At 38.9% G+C, this 27,984-nt stretch overlaps 1 protein-coding gene across 1 annotated transcript; it reads right to left on the bottom strand.

Annotated features, from left to right (window-relative positions):
* On the bottom strand, positions 1–27,865 carry LOC139318701 (merlin-like). The gene is made up of 17 exons (XM_070946286.1): positions 27,776–27,865; positions 25,382–25,507; positions 24,177–24,299; positions 18,022–18,105; positions 15,000–15,068; positions 14,282–14,364; positions 13,008–13,083; positions 12,224–12,361; positions 11,861–11,935; positions 10,406–10,519; positions 8,867–8,989; positions 8,398–8,615; positions 6,692–6,797; positions 4,756–4,883; positions 3,735–3,894; positions 1,181–1,363; positions 1–289 (listed from the first exon to the last, which is right to left on the bottom strand). The coding sequence occupies exons 1-17, from the start codon at positions 27,863–27,865 to the stop codon at positions 254–256; spliced, it is 1,932 nt and encodes a 643-aa protein (XP_070802387.1). The 3' UTR covers positions 1–253.
* Between the last annotated feature and the right edge of the window lie 119 nt (positions 27,866–27,984).

Raw genomic sequence — 27,984 nt, 5'->3', positions numbered from 1 at the left:
TCTTCAGATAACCCAATAGAAATGTTCAGTTACTGTCAAGACGATGTATTAAATAACAAGGTGTATTAGACTTGCAGATTTAGATCTCTGCTTGGCTAGTATTACCTATATGAGCACCACTTCCTAGGAATGAAAAAGAAATATTTCCATTCTTATGCTTTAAGCAGCAGCAGCATTTTTTCCCAGAATATGAAAGTAGTCTAGAAATCTTTGGATGGATAACTTGAGTTGGATATCTGGTCATTCTGTTGCTTTAGATATAGATCACATCTGTTTTGTGCTGTTGGACCTAAGAAGCCATAAAGAAAGTATAAAAAAGAGGGGTTGAAACATTTTAAAAGTACAGAATAAAAGATATGTGTCTTTAAAAAAAGGCAACTGTATAAAGAAGCAGTCCAAAATTGATATTAGAATAGGGATAAAATGGAATCTTTCACCACTTCCTACAGCCAAGAAGTGAAGAAACCACATTTCTAAATCACATTTGTATAATGGATCAAACATTCACATATGACACACATGATTGGTATTTGAAGAAGGCGTTGAAACAAATCTACCTCCCTCTCTCTCTTCCTTTCCCCTCCTCCATGGAATTATGTGCTCTCCCCTCACTCAATAGCTCACAGAGATAGGAGATAACTCCATATATCAAATTAAAAATCTCACTGTGGGACTTAAAAATTCTGATCGCATGGCTATCATATTGACTCAGTATTTTCCTTTCCTTTTCCCTTTAATACTTGTTTTGAAAGTACTGATTATTCTTGGATTTTTCTTTGGGAAAAGACATTAAATGAAAAAAAAAAAGAACATCAGATGAGGTGAATGTGAAATTAGTGAGAGAAAGATGACAGACAGACAAATTGACTGACTGACTGACTGACTGATAGGGAGTAGCTCTGTCAGTTGAACCCAGGAGCTGAATGGTATTTCCAAATTCAATGGCACATTGAAGATAAGCAACAAGGAATAACAGCACATTGTGTCCAGTCACAAGTATCCGAAAGCATCCGTGTGGTTTCTAGAGCAGAAGCTCAAATCAGTGGGCTAACTTAAATCTTGAGAACCAACTGTTGTATAAATACTTCATCAAGATACAGACACATAATCCAAGGAAAAGATTGGTAGATAGGACATTGTACAATATGGAATACAGAAAATGAAATTCAAAGCCGGGTACCTTAATGTGCTTTCGGTGTCCTGTTTCCATGTTATTGATAACCAGGGGTTGGGTTGGAAAAGAGTTTTCTGTTGCTGCACTGGGCGTGGTATTCTCAATCACGTTTAGCAGGCATGATGGTGAAAAGGACTGTTGCAGATTATTAAATAGGTCTGCTTCAAGGGTTTTCATCCAAACAGGAACCTTAAAAAAAGCAGTATATTAGCCATTAATTGAGATTTTATGCTAACACAAAACATTCTTAAAACCAAAAAAACCCCCCAATTTAACTCCCTTGGTCTGAAAATTGTCCCTTTATGAAGGAATGAAGTGCTTTTGATTTAATGCACAAATTATTATTTCCAGAAGTCTTAATGATTTAAGTAGAAGATGTGTTATGCAATGTCCATGATTAACATTAGGAATATTGTATTAGGAATATTGTATTGGCTTGGATAATACATAAAATCAAGTCAGGACTCTACAAGAATCCTATGTGATTTTTTCTTCTTCTTTTTTTTTTTTAATTTGATTTATATGCCGCCCTTCTCCGGAGACTCAGGGCGGCTTACAATGTGTTAAGCAATAGCCTTCATACTTTTGTATATTTATACAAAGTCAGCTTATTGCCCCCACAAACTGGGTCCTCATTTAACCTACCTTAGAAAGGATGGAAGGCTGAGTCAACCTTGAGCCTGGTAAGATTCGAACCTGCAGAAATTGCAGGCAGCTGTGTTAATTACAGGGTGCATTAAACCACTGTACTACCAAGGCTCTTGGACTTCTGGAGAGTCACCTTCAAAAAAACAATCAGGTTGAAGCATCTCTAAAACAGCTTCATAGGGATAAACTACAGAAACAACTGTAGTCATTTTCCCTGAAAGGGTAGTTACTTAAAGATTCAGGAGCAGGAGAAGAATGTAGAAGATTAATTTCACAAGTTGGGATGATTGGGTGGTGGAACTGCCACTCAAGACATGACAATGAAAGCTCCACCTCCAAATTTATGTATTTCAGAAGGAGGAGGAAATGGGAAGCAGGATTTGTGCAGTGTAGGTAAAAGGACAAGTATGGGAGAGACTCAGAATCCTAGACTAGGGGAACCGCCATTACTCAGGAAGACGGGGTTGGGTATATATCTGGTACTATTTGAAAATCATTTTAAAATATATATTAATAAAAGTCCATTTGTTGGGAAGAGCTGTTTAAATGTTATCCCGTGTCTTCCCCATATTTCACTTAGCCACATTACCTTAGACATATGAAAACAAAGGAGGAAAAGAATTTCTAAATCAGAAAATAATTTAGTGGTGACAACAAGAAAAACATCCTGTGGGGATCTCCCAGAGTTTAGGGGATTTTGCTTAAGGTTAAGGACAAAGAAAATAAGAATGGAGCATATGCAAGCAGGAAGGTGTGCAACACAGGCTCTGCCTTGTTTTGATCCTTTATTGGTGTTCCTGCTAAAATACACAAGACTATCAAGTTCAGTGCCTGTCTTTCTTGCTTCAAAGATCAGATACAGGAATTGAGAAAGCCTTCAGCAGAACCTGAAAAGCTGCAATTGGCTAATACAGAATAAGACAGACAATTTCAAAACCCTTAAACTGGTGGAAAACAACTTCTACTGTACTCAGTTAAAGTACTTTAGGTCAAAGCAGTTTGGTTAGTTGGTAAAATCTTTCTTAATCTATATACAACTAAGACCAATTTGTTTTTAAGATGGTTTGCTTCCCTCCATATGAGAAAAGAGGTAATCACTCAAAAAAGAAAGCTTTTTCTAACGCTACATACCATCAGCAGTTTTTACACTTTTAAAAATGTATTCAAGTATTGAAGCTTATTTGACTATATTTATTAATTTCATTCAATAAAGGTGAAACCCATTCCTATTGTCAGTTTTTATTGTCCATAGTCTTAATCACTGGCATCATTATGACAGTCCTAAATATTTCGGCCATAGATCAAGGCAATGGTGAAATCCTCTGCCGGTTGCCACCGGTTTGCTGCCCGCACATGTGTAGTGCATGCCAGATGCACGCATGACCAGTGTGTGCCAAACATGCTGCACATGTGCATGCAGTGTATAACAGACGCACGCTGCATGCGTGCACGTGCGCAGTGTATCACAGATGCACGCTGCATGCGTATGTGCAGTGTGCACCAAATGTACGCTGCGTGCATGTGTGCGCAGTGCGCACCAAACATGCACTTTGCACAGAAAAAGGAGCCTTTTAAGTACAACAACGAGGGGGGGAACAGCTGTGCTGCGTGATTTAGATTCACTAGAAAGCAAGATTTCCTGCTTTCTAGTGAATATAAATCGCGTGGCACAGCTGATCGTCAGAAATACCAATTCAGATGAACCGGTAGCTTTTTACTACTGGTTCGCCTGAACTGGTAGCATTTCACCCCTGGATTCAGGGACAAATTAGTAAGAAAAGTCACTGTTTTTAAACCAAGCTTGCAAGTGCCAGGAAGACACCTCTGGTTGACTGTTGAAAGAGTGCTAAAATGAGGTTTTTGTATGCATTTGTTAGAAATTTAAGTAAGAAATGCTTGACTGTATGGGAACCTTGTATTCCTTCTCTGATGAATGGTCCAAAGAGTCAAGGATTATGTTCCAATGTGAAAGAAACCCGGTGTGTTTCTCTTCATGTTTGAGAGCATGGATTTCAGTCTTCAGTTCTTTTAGCCGATCTTCAAACTTTCTACTCTTATCTAGGTAGTCTAACCTGTGAAGCACAGACAAAACAAAAAAGTAAACAAAGCAGAGATAATCAAATGGGCTGTGAACATAATTAAAACAGTACCTGATCCAGAACTAGTACTTGGCACTATAAGAGAACAGATTTCAGGATCTGAAAATCTAATGGATCAGCCTAACTAAGCTGTAGCTTACACATGTGGTTCCAAATACAATACCCAAATTGAATACTCTGATTTAGGATGAGAAGTGCTCAAACTTGAGGCTCCCAAACTACTGATGGATAACATGTGTGGATCTTACAGGTAAAAAAAGTTGTATACTCATAATCTAGCAAAGTATGTTTTAGATGCAGTGTTTGCACTGCTTTTTGGACTCAGATTTTGAGTTTTCACAGATGTTGTTACTAAATCCATGGCCTCTGATTATCAAATCATAAAAAGGACACACCATCCTTGCTTTGAACAGGGGAGGATTTATGCTGCATAGCCCTCAATTTATGCAAATGAATTGTCCCATATGTAGCAAAGAAAGAAATTGTACTATTCCTGAAGTAGCCTTTGCGCAGATTTCAGATAAAAAGTCCAAAAGATCCCTTTTACCTCAGCTTGGTCTATTTTAAGCAAAGCTTCTGTTCTGATGGCAAGAGATCATTGAGTTCATATAGATGTGCAGAAACTAGTAAGGGGTCTAATATTTCTAGCATTGGGAATATGATTTCTATGCTGAAGAGAAATACCTAATGCCAATATATAACATGAAGCAAAAGAAGTTTCTGAATAAAGGTACAAAGTGTGAAGAATTCCATTCTGGCACAACATTTCATCCACTAATATTCTGAATCTGGAATCTGCCTGGCCTTATTTCAGCTACAGGAAGACAATCCTACCTCTCTCTCTCTATCTCCAAGGAAAGCCTCTTCAGATCAATGTCTCTTAAATCCATTTTTACAAATCCTTTGTCACTACTGGCATCCCTCGTGTCAGCAGGTGGAGACGAAGTACACTTGACAGTATGCTAGAAAAGACCACAAAAACAAAAAGCTATCATATTGAATCTTATATTGTTTAGGGATAGATTTTGAAGACATAAGATTGTGCTATGCAACTGTGGATTTATGCAGAAAATGTTACAGAAAATCACACACCACTGGGTAAAGCCAAGCACAGATCTGACTGGAAGTTGTGTGGACAGGCTCTAGTATAGTGATGGCTAACCTTTTTGTCGCCGTGTGCCAAAAGCGGGGAGAGCGCACGGGGGGGGGGCATGCGCGCACGTACCCACACCCATAATTCAATGCCCCGCTGTTCATGCGCACGCAACCCTCCCCCCCGCGCTCCCCCTGCTTTTGGCATGCAATGGCACGGTAGGCCCATTTTTGGCCCTCCCCAGGCTCCAGAAGCTTTCTAGGAGCATGGGGAGGGCAAAAACGGCCTCCCACCCCCACCAACCCGGTGGCCCTCTGGAGGCCGGAAACAGCCCGTTTCCCGACTTCCGGAAGGCCCAAAAATCAGCTGACTGGTGCGCGCATGCACGCTGGAGCTGAACTAGGGCAACGCTCGCATGCCCACAGATATGGTTCCACGTGCCACCTGTGGCACGTGTGCCATAGGTTCTCCATCATGGCTCTAGTACAAACAGACTCCTCAGTTTGCCTGAGATTAACAAATTGTCTACCCTGAAAGTATCAGTTACAAACACAATGTAATTTTATTTTATTTTTTTGCTTTAATTTATATGCCGCCCTTCTCCGGAGACTCAGGGCGGCTTACAATGCATTAAGCAATAGCCTTCATACTTTTGTATATTTATACAAGATCAGCTTATTGCCCCCACAATCTGGGTCCTCATTTTACCTACCTTTGAAAGGATGGAAGGCTGAGTCAACCTTGAGCCTGGTGAGATTTGAACTTGCAGTAATTGCAAGCAGCAGATGTTAATAACAGTGCTTTAGTCCACTGTACTATCAGGCTCTATAGTCATTTTACCCTTCTATGTTTGGCAACTTCAAATATTTCTCTTTTTAATAGAAGATAATATCTGTAGCTCAGGAATGAACTATGGAGTTTTTTATTCTCTCTAAACTTGGTTGTCTGCTTGCAAATATTTCATTACCCAACTAGCTAACCACATTGCAAGTAACACAGTGGTGAAATCCTCCGCAGGTTGCCACTGGTTTGCTGCTTGCGCATGCACGCTGCACGCCAAACACATAATGCATGTATGCATGCATAGTGCTTGCCAAACGCACACTGTGTGCACGTGCATACACAGTGCTCACCAAACCCGTGCTTCACTTGGAAAAAGGAGCCGTTTGAAGGTAAGTAGAACAGCGAGGGGGGGGAACAGCTGTGCCAAGCGATTTAGATGCGCTAGAAAGCAGGATTTTCTGCTTTCTAGCGAATGTAAATCGCACAGCGCAGCCGGTTGTCGGAAATACCAGTTCAGATGAACTGGTAGCTTTATTTTACCACCGGTTCGCCTGAACCGGTAGCATTTCACCCCTATTATATTGATATTACTTAGTTGGGTAATAAGATGTCTGCAAGCAAACAACCAAACTCAGAGAACACCAAATACTCAATATTTTCCTTTTTAATCAGTCCTTCCTCAAAAGATGCCTCATAATTCTAGTTGAAAAAGATGTTGAGGTATTTTTAATGGAATACTACATTCCCCATGATTCTCTGCCTTCCAGGCAACTTTAGTGGATGGAAAGAGAGTCTACCTATTGCAGGTTTATCCTTTACCTAGGGATCAATTAAATCATTGTTGTTATTCTATCTCTGAAGCAATCATGTATTTTTTTAAAAAAAAAAACTTACAGGAGGAGAGTTAAACTTGCTCACATCTTGAAGCTTTTGCTTTGCTTTGTCTTCGGCTTCTCTGGCTTCCTGCAGGTCATGTTTTAAATGCTCAGCTTCTTTGGCCCTGCCAAGCCAAATTATCATCATAAGCAAATCAATCCATATTTCTCAAAGACAGTCCTTAACTAAGGCCCTGAAAGCATAATAGGCTTCAATCAACTTTGATAATAGATGGGATTTCTGTGGCTGCCTCATGGCTCAAAAGCAATACCTAAGAGAATCCATGGTATCAGGTAACCATGGTAACTGCTAAACCTCAGTTTATTAAGGATCTCACCATCTTAATTCCTGGTTTTTTTTTCTACACACAGAAAGATTACAATCATAATCATTAAGAAAATAATTGGAAGATTAGTAGAAAAGAGGTAATTATTCACTTTTGTTTCCACATTCATATGCAATTTTAAAACTATTTAAAACGTGTAGATTTAAATACTATTGCTTAAAATTTTAATTTGTAACTTAAATATGCAGTTCCATGATAACTGCAATTAAAAACAAGTGTAAGTGCTCCTTTAAATATAATTGCAAAATTACTTTCTTTATATAAGCATGCACTTTTGCTGCTTACACTGCCAAAAATCCCTCTAACATTCAGGAACCAGAATGCCAGCAGGATACAGTCCAAAAAGTCAAAATGTGTCACAAATAAAAAAAACTGATTCTTGATGACTTCACAAGCACATCCATGGAGTTTTCTGGGCAGCAAGAGAGAAATGGTTTGCCTTTGCTTTCTCCCACAAAGTTATATTTTCCTTTACTGTATAATTCATCCCTGGATAAACTCCAAGGATTGGTCCACAGCCCTTCCTCTTCCAGGCCTGACTTTCCATCAGAACCCAGCACTTAGGTTTTATAAAGGTAAAGGTTCCCCTCACATATATGTGCTAGTCATTCCTGACTCTAGAGGGCGGTGCTCATCTCCGTTTCTAAGCCGAAGAGCCAGTGCTGTCCGAAGACGTCTCCGTGGTCATGTGGCTGGCTTGATTAAACGCCAAAGGCGGACGGAACGCTGATACCTTCCCACCAAAGGTGGTCCCTATTTTTCTACTTGCATTTTTACATGCTTTGGAACTGCTAGGTTGGCTGGGACAAGTAACAGGAGCTCACTCCATTATGCGGCACTAGGGATTCGAACGCCGACCTTTCTGATCAACAAACTCAGCGCCTTAGCCAGTGAGCCATCACATCCCTTCTAGCATTTATACCTATGAAAGTTCATGAAGGTCATATTAAATTTTTTCTAACTTGTACTTGGGACTAATTAACCCCAGTGCTGAAGGCATCTTGCAGAAATGCAGGTCCTTGACATATGACCATAAGGGAGCCTGACAGTCATAAAATGGATCGGTCATGTGACTGACCCAATTTTATGACCTTTTTTGCAGTGGTTGTTAAGCAAATACCATGGTTGTTAAGCAAACCCATTGTTTCCTATGGCATGGTTTTGCTAAAAACTGGGATTAATTTCTGGTTTTCAGCAAAACCATCATAAAACACGGTCAGAACACTGCTGTTGAAACTTCGGATCAGAGTCAAAACTCCCTTTTTCCAGGTAGGCTGTAAGTGACCAATCATATAAATCAAGGACTACCTATGCATGTGAAAACACCCGAGGGAGCACATGCAGAATGACCAACTAAGTTTCTAGTACAGAGTGTCACCTTCGATCGGACTCCTTCACCAGCTTCATGGCAATCAGCTCGGCCTCCCTTATCTTGTGCTCCATCAGTCGCTTCTCCTCGCCGGTTTTCAAGGCCGCCAACTCTAATCGATGACGCTCCTGCTCTGCTTCGGCAGCGTTCTGAGCCAACAGCTTGGCTTCCTCCTCAGCTATCTGAGCTTTCTCAGCCAACAACTCCGCTGCTGCCTCTGAACGGCGCTGGAGGAGAATTTAAAAACAAGCACCTCTTATGGTAAACTGCCCAGAAGCTGTCTGGATAGTGAGATGGTGGCATATCAATTTAAAAAATGAAATAATAACATAAAATAATAATAAGATAACATAACATAAAAAAATAATAAAAAATAAATAAAATAAAAATTTTAAGTGGGTGCAAAATGGAGACAATTAATTGACCAGAAGCCCTTAGATCACCTACCACTAGGCTTCATTACCACAGCAATGCTCACCAGTGCCTCATTAGCTTGCCGAGCTTCATCTTCCACCTCAAAGAGGCGTCGTTCCAGTTCTTCTTTGGCTCGCTCGGCTTCCTCCCGCAGTTGCTTCTCTCTGGCCAGCCTCTGATGCTCCATCTGAGGGAATGAACAAGGTTGGACCTCTGCAAGAACTGCACAGCGGAATGCAGCCAGGCTCACTTTGTTCTGGTTTTTCCAGTCCTCCTCTTATATTACATACTTTTCAACTGTAACCTCCCAGAGGCTGGGACCTATCTTTTTCAAATCCTATCCCATCATCTTGCAAATCGATCGGCCAAAAATTAACTTCAGATTTAAGTTATTGATTTCATATTTATTTGTAGTGTGGGGATTTATTTATTTTTTTTACTGTCCAAGAATACTTCTCTGGAGTAGGCAAATCTGCACAGAAAACAGCACAACAGATACAATACAAAATCAGAAAGAAGAGGAGTAAGTTCTAATTTTTGTTCCTGACTTTTTTTTAAAAAAAGAAAACCTATGTATTAAACTTCTCACCTTTATATATAGAGAGAGGGATTCAAAATAGATCAAAATCTATTGATTTGAAATTTTCTTTTTTTTAAAAAAAGGTACTTACCTCAAGAAAAATGTATATCACTGCCCTTTCAGATTTTCTTCACCAATGTTAAACAGCTTATTATAATGTTTTTATTAAATATTTATGTATGTTTGGGCCATACATGGAAGTTAGCACTATAATAGGTACAGACTCCAAAGGATAATTAGGACTGCAGAAAAAACATTTCCAATCAGCCTACTTTCCATAGAAGACCTGTATATTGTGCTGTATAGGAGGGCTGAGAAAATAACTACAGACCCCTCACATTCTGGACATAAACTGTTTCAGCTCCTTCCCTTGGGATGTTGCTATACGGTATTACATATCAAAACAACTAGACCAGTGATGGCTAACCTTTTTGCCATCACATGCCAAAAGCGAAGGGAGAGTGGGGGCATGTGTGCCCACATCCATAATTCAATGCGCACTCCCCCCACGGAACTAGACAGGGAAAGTTTTTTCCCCTTGTGCCATCTCTCTGCTGAACACCTAATCCTCACAGTATTGTTTTATGTGTAAGTAGTCTATATTCCCCCATTCTGTATAGCTGTAGAATTATTATTATCCTCATCTTATCTACTACCCCCTTTTATTGGTATAATTATTATGATTATTATTACTCTCTTGCTTTGCATGTACACTGAGAGCTTCTGCATCGAAGAAAAATTCTTTGTGTATCTAATAACACTTGGCCAAATAAAGTATTCTGTTCTGTTCTGTTCTGTTCATTTCCGTTCTGTTCTATTCTCTATACTATTTTTTTCTAGTCAATGATCCAAGTACGTTGTCCACTTTTGTGTGAGACTAATACCCAATATAATGCGGCAAAAAATCATTAAAATTATAATGATAATGATATATATCTGATCCTTGTCTGTCACACAGGCAGCTTGGAAGCGAGTTCAAATTTTGTGAAATCCTTTAGCATTTGAACCAGCTCTAAGAGTCACCTTCTTTCTTGCTTTCTCCTCTCTGGCTTGAGCTTTCATCTGCTGGATCTCAATGGGATCCACTCGCCTCCTTCTCATGAACAAGTCGTGATTTCCAATGAAGAGTTGCATGATCTGCAAGAAAGGAGAAAAGAAAAATGTCTTCCTGGAAATATCCAAGAGGACTCCAGTATCCTGTTTCCTTCAATGGTCTATCAGATGTGTCTAGGAAGTCCAGAATATAAACACAACAATTCTTCACATATTACTCCATAATACTCAGCTATGTAGTAATAACTCTCTCTGAAAGGAGGGAAACTCACTTTAGTTCTCCAGGTAAACCTAAAATTCATCTCTGATTGATTTGGTTTTCAGCAACAACTACCTACATGTCTCAGGAAAATAATTAAAAAACAGGGTACTATAGGAATGACATCCCATTCTGATAATCCTCATTATTTCCTGAATGCCCTTAAAAGGTCCATTGATAACCTCCATATCTATACTTGGCTTGGACCTGACAGAAGATGGTTTTCATTTAGGACTGCTATAATGGAGAGATGCACATATATGTTTCTAAATTGATATGTTTCTAGATTGATGAAGGAACGTACAGAACTTGCATATAGCATATGCATATCTTGGTAACTTACTTAGATTTTAAAGGACAAAGGGTATAATTACACTGTAAAGGTTAAGTCCTGAATGAGAGTTAAAAGTCAGGACTTCACCTGGTATCAAAACCAGATAAAATCACCACCAGCTTGGCCTCCAGGGAAAAGGCATTCCAGAAGGGGTCCACAAGAAAGAAGGGTAGAAATGTGCATTTTCTATCACTGGTCCTTTTGTTTGACTATGGTGTATTTCCAGTTCTATGCATATGACTTAATGCATGTTATAGATTTTGCATTTTTGTTTTAATGTTCATGTAACAGAGATAGGAACTGTATACTGCTCAAAAGCAGTTCTGACTGGAGCAGTCTATAAACACTGTAAGATAAATAAATCTCCACCTAATTTGGCTCTCCTAACTATGGAAAGTGGAACCAAGTCTTACCCTGCATATTTTAATGCATAGATAGGTATATATGGGGGGGGAAACCATTTGCTTCCTCACAATCATTTATGGCTTTAATAGTTATTACTGAAAATAAAATCATTCAGCAAAGTCTAGGCAGTCAGCGCAATTCAGTGTCACATGATCTCTGTTCCAACCGAGCATAGATTGGTATGGTCACTGGCCACTGTCTTTGGCCATTATTATAATGCGGCATGTTTATAATGGGATAAAAATGGGACAGAAAGAAGAGAACCACATTTCTACCAACACTGGCAGGGCATAAACAGGAAGCAAACCCCACATTCACTCACACTGATGATGTTACTTGTCAGGTAATGAAATGTCTATATGAAGAAAACCAGCTCAGAGCGTACCAAGGACTCCACAGATAATCTTCTATATAAGAAAGCACTCACCAGTTTATTGACTTTAGGCTGTGAAGAGAAGAACTTGAAAACCTCGGCTTTCTTGTCAATGGGCTTAATTGTAAGCTGAAAGAAAAAAGGAAGGTGGTTTTTTTTTAAACGATCATTATATACTAAGTCCATGTACAAAATTTGCTTCCACTCGAGACCTATGGATATAAAGTATGACGTTCTATAGCATTAAAAACAACCATTCTAACAAAATAATAAAAAATAAGACATAATAGAAGAAACAGTTTTATATTTTTCATAAATATGTAGCAAAAATGCAATGAAAAACCATGCCTTCTCCTTCCCCTTGCTACCATTGCAAGGCCGAAAAGGTTGGGGACCTGCCATGGCACATCTACCTACCTCTTTATCAGAATAAGAAATATTTTGGATGCTGCTCCATTCAAAAGACTTATTCGGAGAGAAGCGGTTATTGATGCTGTAGACATGAATCCCTTTGGCATCTACCCCAAGCAGGAAGTCTGTATGATTCTTCTTTTGCTGCGGATAAGTCCAAGGTTAAAATCAATATATTCATCTTGTGCACTGACTAGCACTGATGATGTTATTTTATTTGGGTAATGAGATATCTGCAAGAAAACAACCTACTTCAGAGAATACCAAGGATCCCTCATTTCAACCCTGGGCTACAAATATTCTCCTTTATTGGTTAATATATTAATTGGCTGACATCAACCAATTACAACTTAATTTGGCCTAAAATGCACATTTCAGTTCCAGGTTCATGGCACAGATAGTCCTTGACTTATGACCACAATGGGGACCACAATTTCTATTGCTTAACAAGGTGGTTGTTAAGTGAATCACAGCCAATTTTGCAACCTTATTTGCCATGTTTATTAAGGGAATCCCTGTAATTGTTAAGTGAATCACATAGTTGTCAAGTGAATCGAGATTCCCCCATTGACTTTAACTGGGAAGGTTAAGTCAGGCAAATTGCTCCAGGTCCCAATAGGCAATGCTGATGAGACTCAGAATTTATGAATGACTCCCATAGTAGCCCCCCCACCCTTTTTTTTTTTTTTTTTACTGGCAATACTGCTGGGGCACAAGGGATTTACAATCAAATTATCTGGAACTGTCCGAAAAATCTGAATCAGATGCATTAAAAATTACACATACTTACAGCAATTGGAAAATAATTAACCCCATACATCTCCAAGTCTTGTGCTATTTTAAGATAGTTCATCTCAGCTTCGTATCTAGAAGAACGGAATATTTATTTTAAAAAAGACTTGGAAAGGATTGTTCTTGTTTTATAAAGGAAACATATTGATCTCTATTACTATCACCCCTAGGCTGTATTTACTGACTGTGAAATACTTTTACCTAGCTTTATTACCATTGCTAATCAAAGATGTTTACAAATTGCACTATAGCCTCTATAAAAATCACATCAGTAGATGGACAATTCAACCATGACATAGAAATAGCTTCACTTAGTACATCTAAACAAATTGGAAATATGCTGGGACAAGTTTTACATTCAGCTGAATGATTCCCCAATTGAAAAACGCCTTTTCTGGAAGGATATTCTGAAGTCCTGGTAATGCTATGTAAAAGGTTCTGTTCTTGGGACAATCTGTAAAACATCTAAAGGCTTTGGACAGAGCAGGCCACAAACAGTGATGGACAGATTCTCAGAAAAGATTACTCTTAAGCAGATATGTTGCTTTTAGTCTTAAAAAGACTAGAACCAGCACTTTAAATGACTACAGTTATTTGTTTGCTTATTAAATCTGTATGCCACCCATCTTGCCTAGAGGTGAGATCAACAACCAGGAGCAGAGTGATGAGAGAATGTGAGTTTCTGAATTCCCATCTGTCTGGATCAAACTTTGTATCAAGGAGTGAATTCAAGGATTAGAATTTAGAATTCATCTAAAGTCTTATTGGCTTCTAGTATGTTCCATGGAAAAAATAGATGAATATGGGTAGAGTGTCAAAGTCATGAAATGTGTATTGTGACATCCTGGTTTATTCTTTATTTTTTTTATCCTACTTTTATTATTTTTATAAGTAACTCAACATTGTGAACGAACCTAATACTCCTTCCTCTTTCTATTTTCCCCACAACAACAACCCTGTGAGGTGAGTTGGGCTGAAAGAGAGTGACTGGCCCAAAGTCACCCAGCCAGCCTTCATACCACAGGTGGGACTAGAACTCACAGTCTCCTGGTTTCTAGCCTAATGCCTTAACCACTAGAAACTGAAACCCTGCCCTTTGTCCTTCCTTCATGATGTTGCACAAAAATATGGAAGAAGTGTAACTTGCATCAGTGTTGCACACAAATTTGAAAGGGGCAGAAAGTGTGTCACTGCCCCACCCCCATAATAGGTGTTAATGGATATGAGTTCTTTTTTCCAAACTACAGTTGCAAGCAAAGGGTGCTGCAGTACCTGGCCATTCCCTGATGTCCAGCATAACAGGCAGTAATCCTTTCTTCCCACATGTCAGGCGTCATCTGATATTGACGGAGAACCTAGATAAAAGAAAAGTAAAGAACAAAAAAGAAAACAATGGCAAAAATATTTATTTTTCAAACCTCAAGAAGGCTGTTCATGCAGGTACGACAAACTGTTCTGCTTTGGAAGGACCTGCAGAATTACATATGACTTAAAATGCTGCAGGATTAGAAGCAAACTGTCTCCCATTTCCGGAAGCCTTTCAGCTTGTTGGCAACTTAATACAGCACTGCTAACTTCGGTTTGATTTTGTCATAAATTCCCCTTTCGTGAAGAGCAGTCTGGATTCTATCTGGAAGAAGGTTAATCCAGAATGGAAACACCAAGGTCAGTTTATAACTCAGTTTTGAGCTCATGACCCAGAGTTCCCTGGAGAATCTTGAAGGAGAAACTTCCCTTCATAGCTAAGAACTCACATTCTCCAATAGTTGCTTGAGAACTATTTTAGAACATCAGAATTTTAAAATTTCCCACTCTCTCTAGAAAACAAAGAGAGGAACAATCTGTCCTAAAAGGGCAAATAGAAATTGCTGGTCTTTGGGAAGAAGTTGTTTTATGAGTCATGCAAATCTCTTGCTTCCTATCTGGCTAATTCAGCTATATTGGGTATCTGAGTATAACCAGGAGGATAGGAAAGTGTGAAAACACTTACTCTTTTTGGCAAAAGCTCTTCTGGAGCTAAGAAACCTGGTTTGTGCAGATTTGGGTCATAGTCACCATACTGTGAGGGAAAGAAGTATCAGACGAGTCAACAGGAAAAGACTGTATACGAAGAATTGACAGCATAGTATAAGATCTAAATTAACACTTTTTTTAAAAAAAGAGAGAAAACACTGAATCATTTGATCATAAAATAACAACTAAAAAATGGCTAAAGCTCTAAAAGATTTTTACAAGGATGATGTATACACTGTAATTCCACAAGAACAAAAAAAAAAAAAAAAACCTGTCAGAAGTAATTTTCCTGAGAATTTTACCTTCCTGTCCTTTAAGGCTGACAAAATATGCTTGAAATTTAACTAGTTAGTACCAAATATACACTAGTTTACAGCTCAAGAAGAATACAGTGCCATAATTTTCGATTTTGTTGTCAGTTCCACCAATACAGTAAAGCTGCAGTGGGTCCAGCTGTAGCTTAAGCACCAATGACTAGGAAAAGAAGATCTTAATGTCCTCTTAAAAAGAGAACTACAGTTTAGTGCAATGGTGAAATCTGAACCGGTTTACTACCGATTCGCATTGCTTTTAAAAGTAAAAAACAAAAAGCCTCTGACCATCGTGCGGCTCAGCTGGGATCATCAGAGCCTTTTAAAAGTATTTTTTTCTACAATCTCTTCGGCCGAAGAGGTTGTAGAAAAAATGCTTTTAAAAGTAAAAAAAAAAAATCCTCTGATGATCATGCAGCTCAGCTGGGCATGGGGGAGGTGGGGCAGGGATTTTTGCTATCAGTTCTCCGAACCACCCACCACCATCACTACCGGATCAGGTGATCCGGTCCGAACCAGGAGCATTTCACTCCTGGTTTAGTGGTATGGCTTTGTAAGCAAACCATCCAAACTGGGCTCACACATTGTCCATAAACCTTATGGTTGTTGAATAATGCATAGGTTTTTGGATGTATACAATACCTTGATCATTAAACCAGTTTTATAGATCATAATTCACAGGTTTCTCAAAACATTATGTGCTTTGGCCCCCCAAACCATCAGCCCTATTGAAATTGAGTCCCAAGATCCTGGGTCAGAATGGGTAACAAAGGAGGTAACAGAGTGTGGTGTTCTTAAAGGTTTTTTTATTGATTGCTGTTTGTTTTTCCAGGTTTTTATTTTTGTGCTTATAGATTCATTTCATAAACCTTCCAGAGTTGTAAACACATTGGGGCAGAGTATAAATTTCACCAATTAATCAATAAACATGTAGTGTCACTGAGTCCCACAATTTAATCCCAGTCATCTCCAAATAACTTTCACTCTTTACATTTGATCTGCCTCAGTTCTGGACTAAAGCTGGTTGATTTCTGCCAGTAACTAGCAAGGGTGGGTATAGCAGCTCTCTGTTCAGTGCTAAGAAAGGTTGGATGAAACAGTTACAGCTGCCCCCCTTTAACTTTCTGAAGGATGATTTAGGGAAGAGGAAAGGTCAAGAAGAGACTGTTGGAAGGAAAATCCATCCAGTTCAGGTCCAAGCCGGGAATAAAATAAAATGGAGGCTGATTGGAAAGAAAGTTTAATGATGAACAGAACCAACAGCAGTTCTGGGTCAGTAGTTAAACAACTACTAGATAAGTGTCAGGATTTTATACAAGTCCTGAACTGCTGGGGGTAGGGGGGTTGTGCAACTGTCTGAAATGCCCTTAGGAAATTGTGCAATGTTCTGTGTCTTCTGCTAAATGGTAGTGGGTTAATCCTAAATGGTCACGTCCTGTTCTTAGAATTTGGGTAGAGGAGAATGTAAATTTTTAATCCCATCCCTGGAGGTGAAGGTCTTTTGTTTCTGAATAGACTGGCCCAATCTTTCTTAATGGGCACAAAATATCTGCTGGGGGCTATTAAGAAAGACAGAGCCTGCTTTCTGACTTTAAGACAGAATGTTTCTCCAGTTTTCCTTTAGGGAAATATAATATTCTGCCTTTTTAATATTTCCCAAAATATTTCATTCTTCTAGAAGGGGGAGCTTCCCACAAGACTTTATGCAGGAACTCCTCAAATGCATGCTGCAGAATTATTTTTAATTAAGGAAAAAGAGGAGTAGGGAAGAAAAACTATCACCTTACAGGTAGATCCTAGCTCAGAGATGGCTAACCTTTTTGCCATCGCGTGCCAGGAAGTGGGGGGGAGGTTCAGGTGCGCGTGTGCCCACACCCATAATTCCATGCGCCCTGTGTGCACAACTCCGCTCCCAGTACGCGATAGCCTGGTAGGCCAGTTTTTCTTTCTCATGTGGCTCCAGATCCTCTTTGTGCATCTGGGGAGGGCAAAAACAGCCTTTTCCACTCCCTCGGAGGCCCTCCGGAGGCCTGAAATGGCCCATTTCCCAACTCCCAGTGGGACAGGAAGTGATGTTTTTTGCCTCCAGAGCCTCTCTAGGAGTCTGCGCGCCAGAGCTGAGCTGGCGTGCCCACTTATATGGCTACGCGTACCACCTATGGCACGTGTGCCATAGGTTCGCCATCACGGCCCTAGCTTATGACTGTGCCATAGATCATAAATCGTGATGGTCATATAATGGGTCGCCCACATGACTGATTCAATTTTACAACATTTTATGCCGTGGTCATAAAATGAATGCTGTGGTTGTAAAATGAAAGCCACAATAGTTAAGTTTGCTAGATCCGGCATAACTTCATTAAGCAACCAGTCATCAGTTTAGAACTATCTGTACTCAGAATGCCCTCTGCAGTTTAAATTGTATTTTGTTCCAAAGTGGTTTTTTGTTTAAAATGAAGATATTTCAATCTCCTGTCTGCATTTTAATCCACTGACCTCCCAGGAAATCTAAACAGGGTGTACTCATTAAATAAATCTGAAAAATACAAAACACCCCAAAATGGAGACAGATGAGGTGAAAAATATACCACTTCCTATTTCCAGCTAAGCTTCAGCAGATCCTTTTCTGTTAATTAACACTCTGTGTGTGTTATAAAAGGCGACAAACTAACAATTATAAAGCCTCACCTTGGCTTGAACTGCATAAGACGCCAATAAAATTGTAGCCTCAGGAGAACAGTAGATTTCTTCATCCAATATTTGTTTCTTAACCTAAGACCCAAGGTGGAAAAAAAAGAAGAAAAATCTAAGATTCAGCCAAAGCTTGAAAACAAAATAATAGACACCCAGACTTTGTTTTGGCACCTGAAATGTAACCATTAGCTGAATTTTTGAGTGAAAAAAATAAAAGAAATGTTGGCCGCTGTAGAGACATGCAGAAAAATACCAAGAATATTCAAAGTAGTTACATATGCTTTTAAAGCATGCTGCATAATAACTACATTCTAAACTGTATCTAATTTCCATTTGGAAGATCAGATCAGTAAAGGATTATTTAGTCCACTCTTCTATTTTGTTAGCGGTCAGCCAGATACTAAGACAATCCACAAGCAAAATAGAAAGGTTATAATTCTCCACTATGATTTGTTTTCCACCATAGAAATGTAGAAGATTAATAAGGAAAAAAAATCTAGCAAATCAGACCAAAGATCCATCTAATCCAGCATTCTATTTTCCAGAGCAGCTAAAAGCTTCTTCAAAACCCAACAAGAAGGCTTGAAAACAATTCGTGTGCTTGCTTCTGTTTTTTATCTTTCTGAGACACTGTATTTGCACGTAGAGGCTCATTCAAGTATTCTTCAGGTCACTGTTGTTTGGAGAAGCTTAAACATTCTATTCAGTCCCCTAAACATGGCCTTATAAACTCCAGAAAACAATGCTGCATTTTATGTCGTGTTCTTCTTGTGTGCATCCTGAACGAACCATCAAGCAAAGATTCATTTTGTTATTTTGAATGCTAGCCATTTGAGGAAAAAGAGAGAGGGAAATTCCCATTATACCTTTTGTGCCACTAACAATTTTATTTCAAGCTTGTAGAAATTGTGCCCCTTCAGTATTAACTCTCCTATGGGGACTATAATCAGATAACATGATCAGATGGCTAGAGTTCCCAATTCTGTTTAATGTATTCCCCCACCCTAGCTTTATCTCCCTTTTCTGACTCCTGTCTTTTTAATAATGTTTGAGTTTGTTTCTCTTTGTTCCTTGTTCATTTTGGTAGCTGCTTTGTTTTAATTGGGATGTTTAATATAAGATATGGGAGAAAGATATGTTTTCTCCCAAACATAGAAGGCTATAGTACCAGAAGACTACAGAACCTCTGCCTAGAAAGATAAATTGATTTCTAAATTGTCTGTATTTTAGAAGACAATCAAATAGTTGTTCTCCCAGGCATTTATGGAATAACTGTGCCAAGATCAAACTGAGTTGTGACTGGGCCTTCTACTGCTTTTCTTTTGCTTTTTTAAATGAGTCCTGTATAGATTTCTGAATTTTAAGGATTCAGTTTTAAGGATTGTTGGTTTTATTTAGAATTTTTTCCACTTATTGCTTTATAGCCATTCTGGATCCTTTCTAGAATCCAGTATAGAAATAATTATTATTAGTGGCAATTAAAATAATTCAAGCTCAGAACTCTTCCTAAAGTCTGAAAAGGGGACAACCTAAAGAAGTCAACCAAAAAATCAAATTCATTTAAGTATGTGTGACAGTTACTGGAATAGCTGATCTCTACTACTAAACACTGACTTTCTCGTTCCTCCTGCAATCAGGGGAACTGCCTTCTACATAATAACTTTGCATTATTAAGCTAAGCAAATGGTTCAATACATTTTATTAGGTTGGATTACTTAAGTATACAGACGCCTGCATATGTTATTCTCCCACTTTTACCTCAATTATACTGCAAATCTAAATTTTAACGTTAGGAAACCCAGCAAGTTCAAACGTGTTGCTTTGCCTCCTCTTTTATGTTTCTTTTGGAACTGAAAAAAAAATTCCCCAAACTACATTCCTCCAAGGGGAACAAGCCAAGGCAGGTTTGAAGGAACTGCAAGAAAATGTGTAGCTTTCAGGGAGATGAAAAGAAAAGGAACGGAAGGGAAAAGAGAAACAGCCTTCTTTCCAACAAGTTCAGCCCACGTAATTGTCAAGGTGATGGTAAAAAGCAAAAACCCGCCAGGAAATTGATCCTATCTAGTGGATCAACTCTTCCAAAGAAAAGTTAGTTCCAAGGTAATAACAAAAGCATGCGTTCAGGGTTTTAGCTGTTTACATTAAACTAGTTTGTGAAATCCAGCACTCCACTCCAGTTGATAATGATCAAATGCAGTAATAGGGATAGCACTCCCATTTTTTGGCATTCTAAGTCAAAGGTGTCAAACTCAAGGCCCATGGATTGCTTAGATCTGGTGCGCAGGGCCACCCTGGAAACAGTGAAGATCCAGCCTGTGGTGCCTCTGCCAGCGAAAACAGAGCTTGGGAGGACTGTGCCCCCCCCCCAGCTCCATTTTCGCTGGCAGAGAGTTGCAGGAGGCCATCGCAGCCAAAAACAGGCCCCAGGAGTCCATTTTTGCTGGCAGAGGGCTTGGGCCACCACAGGCACCCCCCACATTAGTGATGTCATGCTGGCCATGCCCCCTGGCCACACACACCCCGAGATCAAACACAACACTGATGCGGCCCTCAATGAAATCGAGTTTGACACCCCTGCCCTAAAAAATTCTTCTTCCTGCAAAACAGGACGGCACACAAAAATATTTGCTTTTCAATGCCAGGTGAAATCTTGGCTTTTTACCTAAGGACAGACAAAATATTTTGTCATTTTGTCCCTTTAAAAATCTGTTTCTTTTCATTATTGCATTGTGGTTATTTCTATTTTAAAATTTCAAGGTGTCACTCATTTTTATTTCACTTTGCTTGTTTTATAGCTTTTCCTGAGAACCTTATATGAGCTATAAATACTTTAATCAGTGAATAAATGTTTTCTGGATCCACCTTCGCCAACTTCTTAGAGCATCCAGGTCATCTTGCCCACCCACACTGCACACAGCCTTCTCCTTACACCTGCATGACATTTTCACACTTCCTCAGGCTGGCAAATAAAGGCAAGAGATGCTACTTTTACAAAGGACAAGGAGTCCCTCTGCCCAGCTTTTGGCAAACAGTATCCTTATAGCTTCAAATTACATCAAAGTACTCATAAGTGGGGAATAATGCAGAGCTGCTTGAACAAAGAGCTACCTTCCGAGGCATCCTACAGTCTCAAGAGACTATGGTATCGTGCTCTGGAAAGAGGTCCTAAAACAGCATCTAGTGTGACTAAAAAGGCCAATTCGAGAGTGGCAATCCCTTCCACACTGAAGGCAGATACATTCTGTCCCTTGCCCAGCCCCCAGATTTCGCTGGTTCCGGGACTGCCTCTTTGCCTCAGCCTGCTGAACAAGTGTCTCTTCGAATTGGAGAAGGCCATGCTGCGTCTTTAGCCTCCAAGCTGAACGATCGGAGGTCAAGGTTTCCCAGTTGTTAATATATACACTATTGAAACAGCAACGTCTATGCTGGCTGGAGCATGTCGTGAGAATAGCTGATGGTCGGATTCCGAAAGATCTCTTGTATGGAGAATTAGTGCAGGGAAAGCACCTCAGAGGGAGACCACAGCTGCGATATAAGGATATCTGCAAGAGGGATCTAAAGGCCCTGGGAGTTATTATGTAGGTAATAACTCCTACATAACTACCTACATAATATGATTTCATTTAAAAGTTTTGATAGATTTTGACAGCACATCATAATCTATTGGTTGCAGCAGAATTAGGTGATTGCTTAAAAGGAGAGGGGTGTTAAAACAATTTAAAGTTGGGGGTGAGAGCTGAATGCCAGAATCTCTTTCATCAGAAGCATACACCTTCACCACATATAAGTGGCGTTTCTCAACCTTAGCAACTTTACAGTGTGTGAACTTCAACTTCCAGCATTCCCCAGTCCATTTCTTGATCATAAATCATCACATATTGATTCTGTTAGGACTGTAGGATATTTTTTGATACCTTCATCTATTTCCCGATAATTGTTTGGAGGACTAGCATAAAAGGCATGGTAGAAAATGAGTTACACACACATACAAGTGAAAAAGTACTGATGTTTCTTGACTGTTAGGGCTGGTGATGGTTGTATGGCTGTTTTAGTGATTTAAAATAGTCTATTGTCTCTCATTTGGCCTTTTGCTATTGTTTTGTTTTGTTTTTGTTTTTTTGTTTTTTATTGGATTTATATACCGCCCTACTCCCGAAGGACTCAGGGCGGTGAACAGCCATAGAATAAAACACATAAATACAAAAATTTAAAATAGAATAAAAACGAATTAAATAATTTGGCTGAGACAAATTTAAAATACCTAATAACTTAAAAACAAATTAAAATTTACATTTAAAAGGGGAAAAGATTTAGGCCAGGCCAGCTTGATCTTGCTATAATCTTCTTTTAGTTATATAAATTGTGAGACCTTTCCAAAAGGACAGAACTTCTGAACAAAACATACATTAAGCTACTTGGAGCTAAAAGGAACCATGGTAGAAATACAATGTATATACATTCCTATTTGGCAGTAGAAGATGCTGAGCTTGTCAGCTGGAAACCCAAACACCACGCTACAGGGTGAGCTCCTGTTACAAGCCTCAGCAACTGACCACCTAGCAGTTCGAAATTACACAAATGCGAATAGATAAATAGGTACCACTTTGGTAAGAAGGTAATAGCATTTTGTGCAGCTCAGCATATAGTCATGCTGGCCACATGACCATAGAAATATCTTCAGACAATGCTGGCTCCCTTGGCTAAGAAATGGAAATGAGAACACACACCCCTAGAGTTGGACACAACTGGACAAGGGAAACCTTTAACTTTACAATAATGTTTTCTGATTTCCTACAAATCAAGGAACACCACACTTCATAAACTAACATGAAATATACTTTATAACAGTGCTTCCTAAAGCTAGGTGAATTACCCAAAATTGGATATAAGTTGCTTTTCTTTCGGTAATGATACACAAACCCACAAAGAAAGATATTTAAATTGACTGAAATATTGCCACATGTACTAAAAATACATTTGAAAACCTCCCAAAGTATTCTCATTAAGACAAAAATGATAAAACTACATGGTGATTTTTAAAATAACTTAAAGATCATTTCTGTCAAAGTTACTACAATGGTGAAGGAAGGGATTTATAACTGGTCCTTGCAGTTTGATAAGACTTTCTGACAAGTGGTTTTGAATAATGAAAGAAAAGGTTTGGGAAGCACTGCTTTATAAGATAAAATAGGATAAGAATAAGTATCCAAAGTGTAGCCTCTAACACAAAGAGCTTCCCACAGAACCTCTGCATGAATTCTGGGTCTGTTTCATTTGGGTCATCCTCCAATTTCTGCACTGGCGTAACAGGACATGTAATCATTCCCAATATAGCAATTATAGCAATTATCTCTATTTAGTTAAATACAGCAAAATTAGCTGCCCGCACTTAGAAGTTATCTGAGTGTGTTTCCATTAGTTGATTATACAGATGCAGTTTTGAATCCTGACTTGGAAGAAGATCTATGAGCAACAATTAATTCAAAGGAGAGGGGCTCGCAAATTATGCAAGTCTCTAAAAAACAGAAAACAAAACTGATACCAGAAGTCAGTGTTGTGGAAATCAGACATGATGTATAATCAAGGGTGGGTTCTACTTATCTTTACTACCGGTTTGCAACGGGATCGTGCGTGCGTGCTTGCTTTGCTCATGCACGCGCCTTGCTTCTGCACATGCGCAGATCGCTTCTAATGATGTCAGGGTCAGTGGGGGGAGCCTCCCGCCGGTTTTACTACCGGTTCTATAGAACCGGTCCAAACCGGGGGGCAACAAAGGGATTACTGTCATTTCCCAAGGCTTCCTGGTTCCACACTCACTGAATTTCTATGGGCCTGCAAGGATGAAGCAAGGGAACAGCATCCCTCATTCTCTTTTGGTGTTCTTCCTCTTGGTGGATTGAGCCCAGAAAGAAATGGCAAATAAACAATCAACAACAAATCGGCTAAGGAGTAACAAGCCCAAAACCGAAATAGGAACCCACTGAAGACCCCTTTGCTTTCAACTAATCCTAAAACCCTAAAGTTGGCACCAACCTAAGGGGTACCCCAAGGAAGAGGATGATCATAGATGATTAAACATTATGATGGATGTTCAAAAGACAACCATGACATCTCAAAGCCAATTCTGAATAAAAGAAATACCTTCTGACCTGCAGAAAGAAGAGGTGTTGGGTGATCTCCTGCAGAAGCTCCTCTTCAACCTTCTCAGGGTAAAACTTCACTAAAAAACAAAAGTTCACCGGATCTTCTTTGGGAATATCCTGATCTAAAACCTGTTTGAAAAAAGAAACCAGAACAACTAAACACCTCCAATTGGGAAAAGCATGTTTGGCAAAGCAGAAGCCCAAAGCCACTTTTTCTTGCCATGAATTCACAATGTCACCTAGGACTCTTTTGCACCTCATTCATTGCTGGTTCACATGTGCTTATAGCAACTTCTTAGCATCAATGGCCAGGTAAGGAAATTACTGTAATTTAAAACTGCATTTCAACTTCCCCATATTTAGATGCATTCAGATGGATGCATTTTATGTTCTGATCCTCATCCTTTATTACTGGGGGTGGGGGATAACCAAATTGAAGAAAGCTTTTCCCTGCATTTTCCACTCCCAAACCATTTCAGATTTACAAATGTAAATTTCTTAGCCTTTCCCATTGTTTCCCATCTCCCTTTGCATATGAACTGATACATTTCACATCCCCCACCACCTTTTTTTTTTTTTTAGTCCTGGGGGAAAGTAAGAGGAGAAAGATCTTGTCAATGAATGCTAATGTAATCCCTATAGTACTTCCTTTCTCCAGACAGTTTCAGTGAAAGACAAAGGACAGAAAAGTTAAGATAAATGGTGAGTCACTGGTATAGAATCATTCTGATTACATTCATATTCCAGTCTAGAGGCAAATAGGATTTTAATTAGCTAAAGGGGGTAGAGGGAATGTAATTTGAAAATGCACATGAATATGAATGTGCATGTGTGTTTTTTGGCCTAACCACCATTTACATTTACAAATTATCATTGTAAATCAAGGATGGGCATAGATAGTGTCTCTCTGCTTTCAGGTCTTTTGTCTTTCAGGTCTTCTGACCCCACTAAACACACACCCAATTTCACTATTACAATTGTCATGGTGCACTTCCCTTTTTTTACATCAAAGGTAAGATGCCTTATTCACTCAAATATTCTCAAAACTTTGCCTGGCCTGGCTCCTGAAGGCCCTCTGCCCCTCCTTCAAAACAAACTGAGCCAAAACAAAAAACAAAAACCTGACTATCTGGAAAAAAACATTTTAGAATATATTTAGGTCTTTTCAAATCTATGAGTATTGTTTTGTAATGAAAGTTTAGATTCCAAACCTTTTTATCCATCTTCAACCAAATGCCCATTCCTTTGACAGAATACCAGAGACCGAAGTACCAGGATTCTCTCAGCCCCAGTGCACGACACACCTGGTCAAACAGGTCTTTTCCTTTCCACTTCATCTGTGGATTGCAATGGTACAAATCAATTTTAAATTGATAGATAAATAAGGACATCCGAGTGTGAAAAAAGATCTCTATTCCTGAATTATTCTAAATACATGATCTCAACTATGTGTAAAAATAGAAATGCCAGAGCCTCTGACGGTAAGTGCAAAATTCAAATTGCATAATTTTGGTTTTTAAGAAAATTAGAAGTTAGGGTTTTTTTTATGTGTGTGTTCTTCAAGTTCATCTCCAACAAAATAACAGAATTTACTCATTTTGCTGTTATAACATGGTTTATTTGCTTGTGCTTAGCATGACGTATAAATTCATCCTGCAGTTTTAACTGGTGAGCCATGCTTTATGGTTTAGACTATGGCTGAATTAATAAATTATTATTAAACAAGCCATCGCATAGCATGATATGTGAATCCAGAGGATGATTTAGAGTTTCTAGTCTTTAGTTTCAAAACTCAACGTCATCAACGTTAAGATGTGTGGACTTCAACTCCCAGAATTCCAGCATGGTATATGCTGCTATATGGCCACATCAATCAGAGTAATAATTAAGCAAGGCTTTGAGTAGTTAGGAAAAGAATGCAAAATTCCAAAGCTCTGTAATGCGTTTCTTTACACTAGTATTTACACTAGTATTTATTTGGCTACTCTCGAAAGAAAAGCCTGTGGTACTGTAGGTTTAGAATACACCCTTCTCTTATATTCTCTTATATTCTGATGTTAGTTAATATTTGTTTGTTTAATTTATCAAATTAATTGGCTGCCCATCTCATATTATAACAGGTAGTCCTCAATTTACAACCACAATTGAGCCCAAAAATTCCATTGCTAAGCAAGAGTTAAGTCAGTTGTGCCTCACTTTTGCAATCTTTTTTGCCACAGATGTTAAATAAATCATGGCAGTTAAGCAGTTAAGTGAATTGGCTTCCTCCATTGACTTTGCTTAGGAGTCGTAAGTGGTGCCGTGGTTAGAAAGCAGTATTGCAGTCTAACTCTGTCAACTGCCAGCAGTTTGATTCTCACTGGATCGAGGTTGACTCAGCCTTCCATGCTCCCGAGGTTGGTAAAATGAGGACCCAGATTGTTGGGAGCAATATGCTGACTCTATAAAGCGCTTAGAGAATGATGTAAAGCACTATGGAGCGGTATATAAGTCTAAATGGTATTGCTATTGTCGGAAGCTGACTGGGAAGGTTACAAATGGTGATCATATGACCCTGTAACTGTACAACTGTCAAAAATACATGTCAGTTGCCTAGCACCAGAATTTTGATCATGTGACCATGGGGATGCCACAACAGTTGTAAGTGTGAAAAACGGTCATGTCGTTTTTTAAAAAGTGTGGTTGTAATTTAACAGTCATTAAATGAATGGTCATAGGTCAAGGATTGCCTGTATGCTTGTAGATTCCCTAGAACCAAGACTTCAAATCTTTGCTTGCTTCCCTGCTTTGTTATCTCAGAAGTAGAGACTTATATTCTAAAATTCTGTTTATATAAAGGTCTATATAATTACCTTTATGAATTGTTCTCCCACAAAAGCCCCACATTTAACTCAGTGGGCTGAAGAAGGAAAAACCTTCAAATTCTAATTCTTAGCACACATGAGATGTGATGATGCCAAGGTAGCTTCAAAAACAAGTCTCAACAACAGCAACAGTTCTGCTACCTCCCCCTATTCCTTTAGAGATCTAAATTATGGGCAACTTCAATCAGCCAATGTTCTCCACGTTTCTTTACTGAATTAAACTAGAAGCACCTGGTTTCTACAGCTAGAAACTGTGTACGTTTAGAGTGCTTAATTATTGTGATTTGTCTTGTCACTGATCTAAGCAGATCATCCAGTTGGAAGAAAAGACAGCTGTGCCTCCTCTGAGATTGATAGCCCGGCAGAAATTATCTGCCATAAGCAGAGACTGAAGAAGTAGCGAAGTTCTAACAGGCACTCAGAGATAAAACAGATATTCTTAAATAAATATTACAGATCAGAGAATGGCAGATGAATCAGCCTGAAAATCACTGCAATTACAGTAGTTGAATCTGCTGATAAGGGTTGTTTTTAAAATTCATATCCCATAAATCCCTGCAAATGGACAATTACCATGTCAGAAAAAGGCATTCAATGTAATCTTTTCCTTAATATGTCAGCTTTCTACATTCTACATTCAGAGAGAGAGAGATGCTCTTTCAGGCAGTATGCAGCTATATAAATTTTCTGTCATCTGGATAAAAATTATGGCCTTTAGAAATCAACACAACAACAAAATACCTCACAGCTAAATTCCATTTCAGCTTCCATTGTTGAAACTTTCACTTTAAACATTTTAGGCTGCTTCTTCTTTAGTCCCGTGATAGACATATTTTTAAGCCTGCCTGGAGCGACACAATGGAAGATATGGTCTGAAAAAGAAGATATTATTAGCAACATACTCCAAAGTAAATTTACTTAGAAACAATCTTCTTTTGACTTCTAATAAC

This window comes from Pituophis catenifer, unplaced genomic scaffold (assembly GCF_029215685.1).
Source record: "Pituophis catenifer annectens isolate HBS135680 unplaced genomic scaffold, rPitCat1.0.hap2 SCAF_1, whole genome shotgun sequence".
Classification (NCBI taxonomy): Eukaryota; Metazoa; Chordata; class Lepidosauria; order Squamata; family Colubridae; genus Pituophis; species Pituophis catenifer.
This window is presented reverse-complemented; position numbering and strand designations above follow the sequence as displayed.

What these genes read in the sequence shown, in the direction of transcription:
- LOC139318701 (XM_070946286.1), bottom strand. Translation starts at nt 27,865, where the DNA reads ATGTCTATCACGGGACTAAAGAAGAAGCAGCCTAAAATGTTTAAAGTG. An exon ending in AGGAGAAAGCAAGAAAGAAG is followed by an intron (nt 8,990 to 10,405) that starts GTGACTCTTAGA and finishes TCATTCCCTCAG; the next exon opens with ATGGAGCATCAGAGGCTGGC. An exon ending in TTGGAGATAGAGAGAGAGAG is followed by an intron (nt 3,895 to 4,755) that starts GTAGGATTGTCT and finishes TGTGCTTCACAG; the next exon opens with GTTAGACTACCTAGATAAGA.